The 15,345-nt window shown below is 36.9% G+C and overlaps 1 protein-coding gene across 1 annotated transcript in view; it reads right to left on the bottom strand.

Annotated features, from left to right (window-relative positions):
* The window catches only part of PCDH15 (protocadherin related 15), a 1,685,023-nt gene that overhangs the window by 9,194 nt on the left and 1,660,484 nt on the right, over positions 1–15,345 (bottom strand). The window contains exons 35-36 of the mRNA XM_034662367.1: positions 8,133–8,151; positions 6,457–6,495 (exon numbers count right to left, since the gene is read on the bottom strand). Of these exons, the coding sequence (XP_034518258.1) occupies positions 6,457–6,495; positions 8,133–8,151 (58 nt within the window). The remainder of the gene's footprint in view (positions 1–6,456; positions 6,496–8,132; positions 8,152–15,345) is intronic.

Here is a 15,345-nt window from a genome sequence, read left to right as displayed (position 1 = left end):
AACAAACTGAGGGCTTCAGAGGGGAGGGGGGGTGGGGCAATGGGATAGGCTGGTGATAGGTAGTAAGAAGGGCACATATTGCATGGAGCACTGGGTGTTATACGCAACTAATGAATCATCGAACTTTACATCAAAAACCAGGGATGTACTGTATGGTGACTAACACAAAAAAACATTAAAAAAAATCAATGAAATAGAAACCAAAAAAAACAGTAGACAGATCAACGAAACTAGGAGCTGGTTCTCTGAAAGAATTAACAAGATTAATCAGCCAGACTTATTAAACAGAAAAGAGAAAGGACCCAAATAAATAAAATCATGAATGAAAGAGGAGAGATCATAACCAACACAGAAGAAATACAATTATAAGAACATATTACGAGCAACTAGATGCCAACAAATTAGACAATCTGGAAGAAACGGATGCATTCCTAGCGACATAGAAACTACCAAAACTGAACCAGGAAGAAATAGAAAGCCTGAACAGATCCATAACCAGCAAGGAAATTGAAGCAGTCAACAAAAATCTCCCAACAAACAAGAGCCCAGGGCCTGATGGCTTCCCAGGGGAATCCTACCAAACATTTAAAGAAGAATTAATACCTATTCTTCTGAAACTGTTCCAAAACACAGAAATGGGAGGAAAACTTCCAAACTCATTTTATGAGGCCAGCATTACCTTGAACCGCAAACCAGACAGAGACCCCGCCAAAAAGAATTACAGATGAATATCCTGATGAACATGGATGCAAAAATTCTCACCAAAATACCAGCCAGTAGGATCCAACAGTACATTAAAAGGATTGTTCACCACGACCAAGTGGGATTTATTCCTGGGCTGCAAGGTTGGTTCAACATCTGCAAATCAGTGTGATACATTACATTAATAAAAGAAAGGACAAGAACCATATGATAATCTCCATAGATGCAGAAAAAGCATTTGACAAGGTACAGCATCCTTTCTTGATTAAAACTCTTAAGAGTGTAGGCATAGAGGGAACATACCTCGATATCAGAAAAACCATCTATGAAAAGCCTACAGCGAATATCATTCTCAATGGGGAAAAACTGAGAGCTTTTCCCCTAAGGTCAGGAACACAGCAGGGATGTGCACTCTCACCACTGCTCTTAAACATAGTACTAGAAGTCCTAGCCTCAGCAATCAGACAACAAAAAGAAATAAAAGCCATCTGAATTGTCGAAGATGAAGTCAAACTCTCACTCTTTGCAGGTGATGATATGGTATTCATGTGGAAAACCCAAAAGACTCCACCCCAAAACTGCTAGAACTCATACGGGAATTCAGTAAAGTGGCAGGATATAAAATAAGTGCACACCAATCAGTTGCATTTCTATACACCAACCATGAGACAGAAGAAAGAGAAATTAAGTTGTCTATCCCATTTACAATTGCACCAAAAACCATGAGATACCTAGGAATAAATCTAACCAAAGAGGCAAAGGACCTGTACTCAGAAAACCGTAGAACACTCATGAAAGAAATTGAGGAAGACACAAAGAAATGGAAAAATGTTCCATCCTCATGGATTGGAAGAACAAATATTGTGAAAATGTCTGTGCTACCTAGAGCAATCTATACATTCAATGCAATCCCTATCAAAATACCATCAACTTTTTCCACAGAAATGGAACAAATCATCCTAAAACCTGTATGGAACCAGAAAAGACCCCGGATAGCCAGAGGAATCTTGAAAAAGCAAACCAAAGCTGGTGGCATCATAATTCCGGACTTCAAACTCTAATGCAAAGTTGTAATCATCAAGACAGTATGGTACTGGCACAAAAAGAAACACACAGATCAATGGAACAGAATAGAGATCCCAGAAATGGACTGTCAACTCTGTGGTCAACTAATCTTCGACAAAGCAGGAAAAGAATGTCCAGTGGAAAAAAGGCAGTCTCTTCAACAAAGTGTGTTGGGAAAATTGGACAGCCACATGCAGGAGAATGAAATGGGACCATTTCCTTACACCATACACAAAAACAGACTCAAAATGGATGAAAGACCTAAATATGAGACAGGAATCCATCAAAATCTTGAGGAGAACACAGGCAGCAAGCTCTTCAACCTCGGCTGCAGCAACTTCTTCCTGGACACATCACAAAGGCAAGGGAAGCAAGGGCAAAAATGTACTATTGGGACTTCACCAAGATAAAAAGCTTTTGCACAGCAAAGGAAACAGTCAACAAAACCAAAAGACAACCGACAGAATAGGAGAAGATATTTGCAAATGATAGATAAAGGGCTAATATCCAAAATCCATAAAGAATTTATCAATCTCAACACCCAGAGAATAAATAATCAACTCAAGAAATGAGCAGAAGAGACATGATCAGACATTTCTGCCAGGAAGACATCCAAATGGCCAACAGACACATGAAATGATACTCAACATCACTCGGCATCAGGGAAATACAAATCAAAACCACAATGAGATACCACATCACACCAGTCAGAATGGCTAAAATGAACAAGTGAGGAAATAACAGATGTTGGTGAGGATGTGGAGAAAGGGGAACCCTCCTACATTGTTGGTGTGGATACAATCTGGTGCAGCCACTGGAAAACAGTATGGAGTTTCCTCAAAAAGTTGAAAATAGAGCTACGCTACAACCTAGGAATTACACTAGTAGGTATTTACGCCAAACATACAAATGAAGTGATTTGAAGGGGCATGTGCACCCCAATGTTTATAGCAGCAATGTCCAAAATAGCCAAACTCTGGAAGGAGCCCAGATGTCCATCAACTGGTAAATGGATAAAGAAGAAGTGGTTCAATGGAATATTATGCAGCCATCAAAAATGAAATCTTACCATTTGCAATGATGTGGATGGAACTAGAGGGTATTATGCTAAGAGAAGTCAATGAGAGAAAGACAATTATCATATGATTTCACTGATCTGTGGAATTTGAGAAACAAGGCAGAGGATCATGGGGGAAGAAAGGAAAACTGAAACAAGAAGAAACCAGAGAGGGAGACAAAGCATAAGAGACTCTTAATATCAGGAAACAAACTGAGGGTTGATGGAGAGGACAGGGTGGGGGTGATGCGGTGGCTGGGTGATGGACGTTGGGGAAGGTATGTGTTGTGGTGAGCACTGTGTGTTATGTAAGAGTGAGGGATCATAGACCTGTACCCCTGAAACAAATGATACATTATATGTTAATAATAAAAAAAATAAGATTAAAAAAATATCAATGGAAAAAAAGGAAGAAACATGAAAAAAAAAGAAACCTCATTGGCTTGGATATTGCTACGGTGCAGTAAAAGTCTGCATTTAGAAGAAAATCCTGCCATTTGTGACAGCATGGGTGGAATCTCATGTTGTATTAAATAAGAGAAGCCAGACACAGAGGAAAAATAGTGGATTGTATCAATTATACGTGGAAGACCCAATAAATAAATAAATAAACAAACAAACAAATAAAAAATCGAACTCACAGAAATGGAGATTAGAAAAGTAGTTGTGCGGGCCTGGGAGTGGGGCAAGTAGGGAGAGGTTGGTAAAAAGGTACAATCTTTAAGATGAGAACGTTCTGAGGACTGAATGTGTAACATGGTGACTGCAATTGATACCATTGAATGTGTACCTGAAATCTGGTAGGGAGGGAGGGAGGAATAAAGAAAAGAAAGAAAGGAGAGGGAACGAGAGAGAGAGAGAGAGAGAGAAAGGGAGACAGGGAAGGAGGGAGCGAGGAAGGAAGGGAACTTAACTGTTCTCACCAAACAGCAAATCGCCACACTGTATACTTTAAATATAATACAATTTTGTCAATTATACTTCAACAAAACTGAAATATATTTATATATAATAATTTAATATATATCTGTAGAGTTGAATATATATATATATATATCATATTAAACTACTTATCTTAGGGGAAAGACGCAGGAACCAGGTGAGTGGTTAGGGAAAGGAGGAATAATATCTGAGTGTTACCATGGAGAGGCTTCTGCAGCACTAGTAGGGAGACCGCACTTTGTAAATGTTGATCTAGCTGTGCGGTACGATCCGTACGCTTTTATGTCGATACTTCTATTTCAACAAAAAGTGTTCATTACAGAAAAGGGGGTGGGAAATGAGGTCAACAGAGAGCAATACGAATTGGGACAAAGTTAAAATCTACATTTAAGTTATTCAAACTAAGTAACTTTATATATATATATATTTTTTCCCTTGGTTATTGGTGGGTTTAGATTTCTGAGGCATCTAAAACCCAATCTGATTATACTGGTTTAAATGAAGCAAATTGATCTCAGAACTAAAACTTGGAAGCTGTTTGGCGAACACACACTTCATCTAATATGTACGGAGACTGAGAATAGACCACCAAATGATTCTGAATTTGAATCCTGAATGGCCATTAATGGAAGAATGGAGAAAGAAAATGCAGTACATAAATACAGTGGAATATCATCCAGGCTTAAAAAGCAAGGGAGTTGGCTGCCATATGGAGCAACATGGATGACCTTGAGAACTTTACGCCAAGTGAAATAAAACAGTCACAGAAGGACAAATGCTGCATAATTCCATCGTACAAGGTATCTGAAATAGTCGCCTAAAAGCAGGGAACATAATGATGTTGCCAGGGGTTGGGGAGAGGGGGAAATGGGGTGCTGCTTTCAACTGGTATAAAGTTGCAATGGAGCAGGTTGGAAAAGCTCTCATGATCTTCTGTACAACACTGTGTTACTATAGTTAACCATACTATATTATGCACTTAAAATTTGTTAAGAGGGAAGGTCTCAAACTGCTTGTTCTACAATAATAAACAAAAAGGATTTTTAAGTTGAATTTGGTAACTTTTAGCAATAATGAAAAATATTTATGGAAACCTAATGCAACCGAATGGATTTTAGGTTTTAAGGCTTAGAATCGAATACTTTACACACACACACATACACACACACACACATTTTTTCCTAAAGGGAGAATAAAGTTGAGCTTTTGGTCGCTATGATATATATCTGGCATCAGATGACTTAAAAAATATTACAGAAGCATAGAAGCAACTGGGAAGAAATTCAGGAAACTTAACCCTTGATTCAATTGGTCTCTCTGTGGTCTGAGTAGGAAGAGACAGAGAATGGTAGAAGGGAATAATCTGAAGGGTCCCTCTTGAATTCTTCTACCACCCATTACTGAAGGGCAGAGCATCAACTATTCAGAAAAAGATAATAAATAAATCAACGCAGGAAGCACATGGGAACCATTAAGATCCCTAACTGGCCATACCAGACAGCAGGTGTGGACCCTTCCTGCTGCTCCATCCAGTCCTTGTTGCCACACATTTTGCTGACCCCACAGAGAAGCATTTTATGATGATGACGATGATGATGATTTTCAGTTAGTTTTTGATGCAGTGTTCAACGTAAGCCAGGATTAATTTAGTATCTCTCTGACAAAGAATAAACATGTATGCTACTGCAAGTGAGTCATGTTACAGAACTTCTTCCTGCCATGCTCCAGTTGCTGAGGGAGGAGCTTATACTCTAAATATGACTGCCAAGATTTTATAGAAGATGAGAATGTTACTCGAGAGGGTGCATATCTTGACCAAAGTCTTCCATCCAGGCCTTGGCATTTGGATTTTAAGTCCAACTTATCTGCTTCAATAGTCTATGGAGATGCCTTCATAGAAATTTTTGATAAAACTTTATAAAAGCTGAATATTCCTGCCACTCAATCTCCAAATTTTGTAAATTCTAATCACAAATGCCTCTCTTTAGTAAAATTAAGATTCTGTTGTTTTAAAAAAAAAGGAATACAAAGAATAATTTTTAAGTGGAACTTATATTAAATCTGCCAAAAGAAAGAGACATTTAAAATTAACATTATTTTTCAAAATTTAGACAGCACATGAGCACAGTAAATATGAACTATATGCATTTATTATATAATTCTGAGTATCTTTTCCTCATTGCAGAAGAAAATGTCTTAGGCACTTTGAAGTAGACATGTGACCAAAAGCAGTATATTTTGAATCACATGATTAAAGACTATCACAACCCAGTTTCTACCTTTCCTTATTTCAGTGCCGACGCCAGCTTTCTTTCCTCCAATGCTGCCTCATCCAAAGCTCATCTCAGGAATGGTTCTGATGAATCCAGATCCACTAAGACAAGTGACTGATCCAGTTCATGATTTGTCTCAGTCAATTATAGCTTGCTTTCAATAGGAGCAAATGTCTTATTTGCCCAACTCCTAGAGAATGAAGCTAAAAATTTGGAATTTCAGCCCCCTTGCAAGCAAGAAAGAAGTGATTTGCTTGCTTACTTATTTATGCATTTGTTTCCATTTTAAACCACCTCTTCTCTGTCTTATAAAATCATGCCACATGATTACACTCTGCGTGCGTGTAGGACGGGCCTTAATGTGACATAAAATATTTGGAGACTCAGCAAGGTCGAAAAGAAAAAGAAAATTGATACCTCTGGTTTAAGAAGAGAAGGCCTCAGCAGTTGCTGTTGCTGCCAAAGGAAATTAAAATAGAAAAAGGTTTAGAAAATAATTCAGGGGGAAAAGGGAGATCATGATTGGAACAGAGAGAAAAAAAGGCCACAGCTTAAAACTGGTTACCTTGGGATTATGAGTTATTATTCATGTGACAGCTACCAGTATTTTGACTATTGATATTGGACCGTGAAATAACAAAGAATTAGTTTCCATTTCATCTGTTTTTTAATTAACATCAAAGTTAATAACAATAAATGAAAACCTATTAATAACTTTTTGGTTCAAACTTCTTATAAAAAGTTATTTACGATTTTAAAAGCACTTCACGTGCCACAGGATCCTTTTGAACAAGTTTAACCTTGTTTTAAATTGCCCTCTTTTTTTCTCCCCAATCAGATTAAATGTAATCAGGTTCATTAGTGAGAAGGGTAGAGCACATAACATAATGATATAGTCGTTAATATACTCATCATCACATTTAAGAAATGCTCCCCATTTTTCTTTTTACCGAAACCTGGGTTGCTTACAGTCAAGCATTGAGCATGCTTTCGGAAATTCTTTTGTGATCAGGGAGACTGTCCCTCCTTGGATTTTGCAGGGATCACTTCCTACTGCCTCTCAGCCTTCCCCATCTTCATTTAAAGGAAACACAGTCACTACTGGTCTCTTTCCTGATAATTTATACTTTAAACACATGGGAAAAAGAGACTTCAAATTTTGGTTTATCCACACTTTGAGGGGATAGTTACACAACACAAATCTTAAATGGGAATGACATTGGGAATGTGGGCAGAGAAATTCTGGGAGATGATTCCAGCGGTGAACCAGCCATTAGAAATGGCCAGGACAACAGCCATGTGACTGAAGGGAGGGTCGATTTTCCATGACGTGGCTGTGAATGAGTTTGTCTAGTTAAGGCATTCATTTAAAGGAGTAGGAAGTTGAAGGTAGAGATAGTCTCATCCAATCTGTTAGCTGTGATACTTGCTTCTGAAAACCAATTATTCTTAAATGCATTCATCTTGATTTTCAAATATATTAAGACTTGTGCATTCTAAACCAGCGGCCAATTAGGTCGTCAGCTCATTTCACTCTCTTGACTGGGAAGTTGTCTGCTAAACTCAGGTAGGTCCTCAGTGACCTCACTGACAGCACCACTTTCAGGGCAGCTAGCCAAATCCCACCGGCCAGAATGTCCACTATCTTCTCCACAGACCGAGAATCAAATGAACATGATGGAAATGCCAGAAATTTCTCATAGTCTGACTTTTTAAGACTCTTTAAGATCTTGAGCTCTAATGTGTTAGGAAGGAGGCTTGGACTCTGGTAAAAGGGACAAAAGTCCCAGGTTTCTAAAGTAGATTTCTAGCCTTAGAAAAATAAATTTGGGCGAATGTCATAATACTGATTAGTAGCGATTCAGGAAACAATACATTTATCCTTGGAAAAGTGAGCATTTGATATTTGTTCACCCCCTTAAAATCCCAGAACAAAACAGCAACAGGTATAAAAGAGAATAAATAGCACAGCATACTCTTAAGTTTTATTGAAATAAAGGAAAATACCCTAGCTATGAAAGAACGACAATCAGTCCTGCCTCTAACGCAAATATTTTCCTACTAAGCTTTATAAAACACCATAAAGCCCTTACCTCTGATGCATAACCTCTCCTGCAAGGCAGAAACAAAGAAGTCAGTATTAAACAACTTAGAGTTTCAGATGGAATAAAATTATAGATAAGGGTGTTTTATTAAATCTGAGAAAAATGAAAAGGGAATTTTTACTAAAACTTCTTTCAGTGAGAAATACATTTTGTGGCAGTTTACCAGGACAGGAAGATCAAGTTTTCATGCCTGCATTACTACAACTATCAGCCCAGACCCTCGTGCCACACGAACAGCACACCTTACACAATCTATTTTATCTCAGTGGTGTGTAACAACACACTTTGACTCTTACTGTCAACCAGATTAAAAGTACTCTATATCATCTCTAACCTAGACGAGTCTTGATACATACAAGATACTCATTTGGGGAAAAGACGTATTTTATACATGAAAAGCATATTGGTCCAGGATGAAAAATGACCTTGATGACTAGAATATATTCTTCCAAACGTTTGTAAGATGTTTTTTGTTGCATCAATTTATTCTAAAAATAATGAATGAAGAATACTGACTACTTTTAGGGGTTGATGACATTATGTGACATTAATGTAAGAGCTGCATTTTTTCATTTTCTTTCATATTCAATATTACATAAAGATTTATAAAGTTCATGGACAACAAATTGGGGAAGTGTTCGACTGTACTTGAAGGGGGGGAAGTATGCAATGCTTTCAGTGTTGAATGCCATTCATTATAAAGATTTTTTATCTATTATTTACAGTTGACCTGAAGTACCATATGTATAGTATGATGTTATGAACCAAGTATATAAAGCTAGGAACTGCTATATAGAGGCACATACATAACTTTAAGGTCCAACCAACCAATCTCTGTAGAAAATTTCTTTAAAATATTACAAGGCCTTTGCAAAATAAGTCTACTTATCTGAACAGATCTTAAGTGGTCAAGACATTGCTGATTGAAATGGTTGGTAATAATGGTTGGTAGTGTAATGCTTACTTCATCCTGTTGGCAATTCATTATTTGAAATGGTTCTTTAGTGAGTTTTGCCTCTATGGTTCTGCCAATAGTTATGAGAATGATAATCCTTCTAAAGCATTTAAAAGTTTCCTCAATTTGTATCTTTCAGAGAATAGATAGAGACAGCTCATACTCTGGTTTGAGTAATGAGAATCAAGTCACATACATGATATGAAGTGTCCAACCAAAGCCAGGCTTGATTCTCCGGGATATTTAAGCTAACTTTTTTCATTAGCAGTTATTTCCCCTACAGGTAGAGTATAAAATATGAAGAGATAAGCTACATTGTTTCCATTAACTTTTTTGTTATCTTTCTTGTGGTGATTTGTATTGTCTCAGCTCACAAAGGCACAAAGTGACCTGTATAACAGAATCAATGTGTATCATTGTCTGTAGGCTTTAAATTAACACGACTTCCTGTTGATTTTTCTAAGACCAGTCATATAATACTGGTGCATTTTTATGTATGTTATATCCAATGTGTATTAATTATTCACATCATTTTTATGTGTTACATTTACTTTTAACAATAAGGAAAATGTATGGTAACCTACTTTTGTCTTTTAAAAATATATCTAATAATTTCTTATGCACTAATTAGAACATTAGGATGCAAAAGAAAAAAATGGTATTCTTTTTCTGGAGGTTGGCTGTCAGGTTGTGGGGACTCAGGGATTGAGAAGAGGAATAATATTTTGGCCTGTGTACTCAAAGAATATTTATAGGTCTCATGCAGAAGAGTTCTAACGGACTTTTATGAAGAAGTCGGAGATCTCTAAATAGAATGTGTAAGTAAAAAACTAGATTAAATATAAAACATGGGAATGGATGTTTCATTTGAAAAGCGTAAGACACTAGTAAAATATTTAGACTCAACAAATATTATAAAGATGTAGAAAATGCTATAAATTCTGTAAGGCTGTAGATAACTACATAAAATTGTTATTTGGAGTTTTTATATTTCTTGGTAATTATTCAGAGAATACATTATCAAGGAATTTCTTTCACATATCCAAGAAGTCGATAGAAAATAGTTTTAAAAAACACACAGTCATATTGAAGGCTTACACAATCGTGAATAATACCTTGTAAAAGTCCGCCAAATAGCACAAGTTCTCGTGCATATGACCAGCTACCAACAAAAACTCCAACTGAAGTGTTTCAGTGAAAGAGAGAGAAGAATCACGTTCAAGGACCCCAAGAAGGAAATTACTCTTGATTTGGATGAAAAGAATCTGAATCAGAGGAGCTTATGAAATAATTAGATTTATAGATTTTTTTTTAAATCTGATACTATTAATTAGGGGTGACAGACCAAATTCTTGAAGAAATGTCACATGATGTGAGAGCTGAACAAAACCTTTGGAATGATGCGTCATAAGGCCCTGAGCCTATGTGAATATACTTAAAATGGAAACAATCAAGCAAGGATTTTGCCTGTGTTTTAAAATTGTGCTCTGTTTTTCTGTGCAGACTTTTATCTTCTACAATATTAAAACTGCAGAATAAATCAAATAGTTACACTTGCATTCAAAGTGGGGAATTGCAAATAAAATTTATTCCATGTGTTATATGGGAAACAGTGTAATTACGTGCTGGTCAAGTGTAGCTTTCACTAAGAAGATAGGAAGAAGATAGCACTTAGCTGAGCTGATGCCTTTAAGAACTTACCGAGTTGAGTTCTGAGAACTACAACACAAAATTTCTTTCTGAAGTGTACATTTTTATCCTCTTTGCCTAATACAAAGAGTAAAGGCCTATATAAAACTGATGACAGTTTACTAGATAAATTCCTTTTTTATTTCTATTTAAAGTGTTTACATTTTATTTGTACAACTAAATTTAGATGATTTATCGAGAGTAATGAAAGGTAACTAAAAATGAAGCCAATATACTTTTCTAAAATTTTGATAGACATTTTATATTATTGATAAACTTAATAAAAATATTTATAATTTTCATCAATCAAACAGTAACTAAATTCATACTAAACCTTCGTAGACATTTATCGAAACTTATTTTGGTGAAACTGATTAGAATTTATTAAACTGGAAAAAAATATTTTCTTTGAAGGAGAATCCTCTGATAAAATTACAAGATGATATCAAAATGTTGACAAGCAAAACTGAAGGTCACTTTAAACATCTGTGGGAACAATGAAATGTCTTACAAAAGCCAACAACTCAAGATTTTCATTATACAGAAGGGAAGAGAAAGCATAATGAGAAATAAACAGAGTAAGACCATAATTGAGAAAGTAGAAGATTTTTCAAATGTATAAGCATACTAGTAAGATAAAAGCAAGCCAGAATAAAGAATGTTCTTGTAAGAAAACAGATGACTACATCTTATAGCACCAGGGATTTATTGTGGAATACCGTAATATCTGTCAAATCCTACATTTCTAGATACATAACATCTTTACTTTGGTAGTGTTTAACCTTACCAAATACATAGGCTGCAAGGAAGGAACAGAACCTATGATATCATTTTTTAAGATTATTTTAACTGTTTTTTTTTTTTTTCTGGAGCACTCAGTAAATCTATGATCAAAAAGTAAAGGTAGGCATTCCTGCATTAACATGCTAACAAGCCACTGGTTTAAGCTGGAGATCTAACTTGCTTGCCCACATATTCCCATTGAAAAACAGATTGAAGTTACTTACTTTTTAAATAAATGCAGACAAATAATGCTACTTCGTAGTTAAGAAAATTAAGTTAAATCTATAATATGAGTTAGAAATGATGAGGTTAATAATCTTTAAAAGTAAAAAAAAATGAGGAAAAAACAGCACTGCACTGAGTTTAGGGTAGAAGAATGGAATCTTCTTTAATGTTCAAATTTGCCTCCACTTGAAGATTTTGGTCAACAAAAGAGTTGTCCAGTTAAAACAGGAAAAGCAACATTACAGTGCAGTAGACTGACTGTGAGATGGGTTCTCAATGCCCTCGAAAATACTGTGCAAATTCCCCTGGTCATGTTCAGTCACTTCCGCAGTTTCTATCTCTGGAGGACAACTAGTTTCAAGTCTTGAGTTGTGTTTTGGTGGAAAGTTTTTTTCGATTTGACTGTACATGTTAGCTACCGACTTTTCAAGGTCGGCTAAGTTTTTAATATGCTTGAGGATGCCCTTTGGTTCTCTCTGAGGGTCTGCATGACACACTGTTGCAGATGCTGGTGGTTGTCTGACAGAAGACTCCATTTCCTCGGCAGGCATCACACTGACAGTGCGCTTAACAGTGGGTACACAGACACACTTAGTGGACGGAGTCCAGGTTGGAGGAGACAGAGGAGAAGGAAGAGGAGGGGAAGGGGGAGAGAGGGAAGGAAGTGAAGGCAGAAGAGGGGAAGGAGAAGAAGAGGGAGGAGAAGGGGGGGTGGAAAGTGGAAGAAGTGGAGGAGGGGGAGGAGGGGGAACACAGGAAAGAGCAAACGGAGTAAGGACAAGAGGTGCAGGAGGAGGAGGGGGAAGAGGAGGGGAGATATTTGGTGGTTTGGGAAGGATTTCAAAAATGTTCCTTCTGGTTTCAACTGTTAACATACATGTGGGTGTCTCTCTCCTAAAGACTGGGGAATTTAAAATGCAGGGCATTGAAGGAGAAAGTTCCAAGGAACAGTCAGCAGGAGAAAGGATGACATCAGGTTCTGATTGGAGTTCCACAGTTCTTGAAACAGTTGGCAAAGTGGAGTAGGAGGAGTGAGACGAAGGAGAGAAACGTGAGGAGTCTGAAGACAGAGATTCCAAGGGCTCTGCTCCATGTGTGAGCTGTGATTCACCTTGCCTTGTTTCTCCTCTCTCGGGTCCATTTGAATCTCCAGCTGTAGGCAGGGGATTACTGCTACCTCTTTTGTTTGGAAAGGTTCCAGTGGTTTCCTCTCCACCTTTCTGCCTGTGGCTCCGCCATTGCTCCAGCTCTATGGTTTCTGGTCTCTTGGGAAGTTCCCACACTGGTCTCTGAGGGAAGCAGATTGGCTGATTCCACATCCTCTGAAACATTTCTCTTGGGCCCCTCAGGGACTTACTCCTGGCTTGTGTTTTGGGTAAAAATGAGTCTATAAAATCTGTTCTTAGTGAAAAGTCTGAATTTGTTGGTGTTGGATCTAGAGTTTCCTTATACAGAGTACTGTGGATACTTAGGGTGTCCTCATCAGACATCAGTGTGAATTTTCTTGCTGACTTGGGCTGGTTGTTCTTAAGGGAGCCATCTACATGAGCCTGCTTGTGAGCCTCAATAGTGCTGGAAGAAAAGGGCATCACAGTGTGGGGACTTTTCCTGTCTTCCGAGACTGACTTATTTCCCCTGCTTTGTTGGAAATGGTAGAGAAGGAAAAGACTTGAAAGAAAAGAAGATAATGAAATGTAAGGAAACAGGTCGTGACACAGCTTTCATGAGAAAGATGTCTTTATGGTTCTCATTACGACTTCAAAATATAGAAGGCCAAATAACACTAATCTACTGAAGCCAGACATTACTTTCATGTCCCTGTTCTCAAAAAGGCAGGGCAAGAAAAGCTTGAGAGCTGTGAGTAGCATGAAAATTTTTCATTTTTTTTTAGAAAATGCATCAATCTGTAGACTTTTTTTTTCCAGTTAGTTTGATACAGCGAAGTATCCACGACCACACATAACAGTTCTCTTATATAGAAATCATGATTCTCCAAATTGCAAACTAGCATTTTGGCTAATGGTTTCAGATCATTTGCTTTGGTTGAGGATACTCAGAGCTGTCTGTTTAGGGAGAAGGTTCCTTAGCTGTATCTGATTCGGTACCATTATCTCTCATCTCAGTCATTCCGTCCTGGAGCTAAAAGTACACTCCTATCTGAGATAAAGCTTGTAAGAGAATACAGAAAGGAATTCTCTATTCCCTAGATTAGAGAATTAAAGACTCCAAGGACAGATGGGAGAATTTTTCTCAGAGTTCAAAATCACAATTGAGATATTGAAGTTATGCTAGAATCTGGACAGAGATTATTTCCTTCTATTTCACTTTTAAGCTGAATCCATTTTGAAATGCTATAAACAGCACAAATAAGAAGAGGGCCTATTGGTATTTATTTTGAATATGATCTGCATCAAATTTGGGTCAAGCCTGACTTTAATGAAAAGACTTATGTTCAAATCACATAGTTTCAATATCCCTGGAAGATTTGCTCACACACTGACACTGCGTTACAGTGGCTGAGAGTGATGAATAAAGTCAGCTACGTGAAAGGACGTAAGCAAGTATCTCTAATGAAAGCACTGGGACCTTCCCCCCAGCAAGGCTGGCTGGTTTTGAATAGTCTCTCCTCAGATTTTGCTCTCAAGCTCAAACAGAGTAACATTTACTTTATTATTGTTTAATATTTACTCACACAGCACGAATGAAAGAAAAGAAAATACTGTGAATAAATATTAAGCGGCCACATTGAAAAACAAGAATGGCAGGTGAGGCAATAAAATGCTATATAAGGCCAAAGTTGATCCTGTGTCATTTCACAAAGATACAAACTACAAAGGGAGAATCCTCACAGGTGGACTTGGCATATCAAGCCCACCTGGATAATTCCGGAAGGATAGATAATTTGGATTAAACAGACATCAAACCCTTCTCCTGATCTTGCAAAGTCATTTTTTTTAAATGGACTTGACACATTATTTGGCAATTTTTTAAAAATAGTTCTTTCCAAGAAAAACTAAACCAAGAACAAATCTATCTACATAATGGGACCACATCACTTTTGATTGAGAGACATCTCGAAATACTTTTAACAAATTAAAAGTGAGAACTTTGATACGCTTCTAGGGAGGCACAGGCTTCCAAGTTACCAAAAGGGAATGAGATATAGAAGATAGAACTTTCTTTCTAAAAGCAAATGACTCCATGGTAAAAGATGAATATTACTATATTTAGAGTAAAACTTAATCTATTCTCTTGTATCTTTTCTTTCCTAATGCCTCATATGAGAAGGATATTATTTACTTACTTATGCCTATGTATCCACAGGTGGGAAAGAGAAAACATGCGACAGAAAAAAAAAAGTTTGAACTGTAGTTAATTTGAGGTGATTATGAAAATACTAACAGGAACTTGATTTAAACATTTGATATGTATATCCAGAAAAGAAAATGCATGTTTTTCTATGTTCTTTGTATTTACTCATAAGAATGATACATAATAATAGTTCAGATAAAATCGTATGGCATTTCTTTAGTTGTCTTATCACATAAA

The sequence above is a fragment of the Ailuropoda melanoleuca genome, chromosome 6 (assembly GCF_002007445.2).
Source record: "Ailuropoda melanoleuca isolate Jingjing chromosome 6, ASM200744v2, whole genome shotgun sequence".
NCBI lineage: Eukaryota > Metazoa > Chordata > Mammalia > Carnivora > Ursidae > Ailuropoda > Ailuropoda melanoleuca.
Note: the sequence above shows the minus strand (reverse complement) of the source record. Positions and strands in the feature narration are given on the sequence as shown.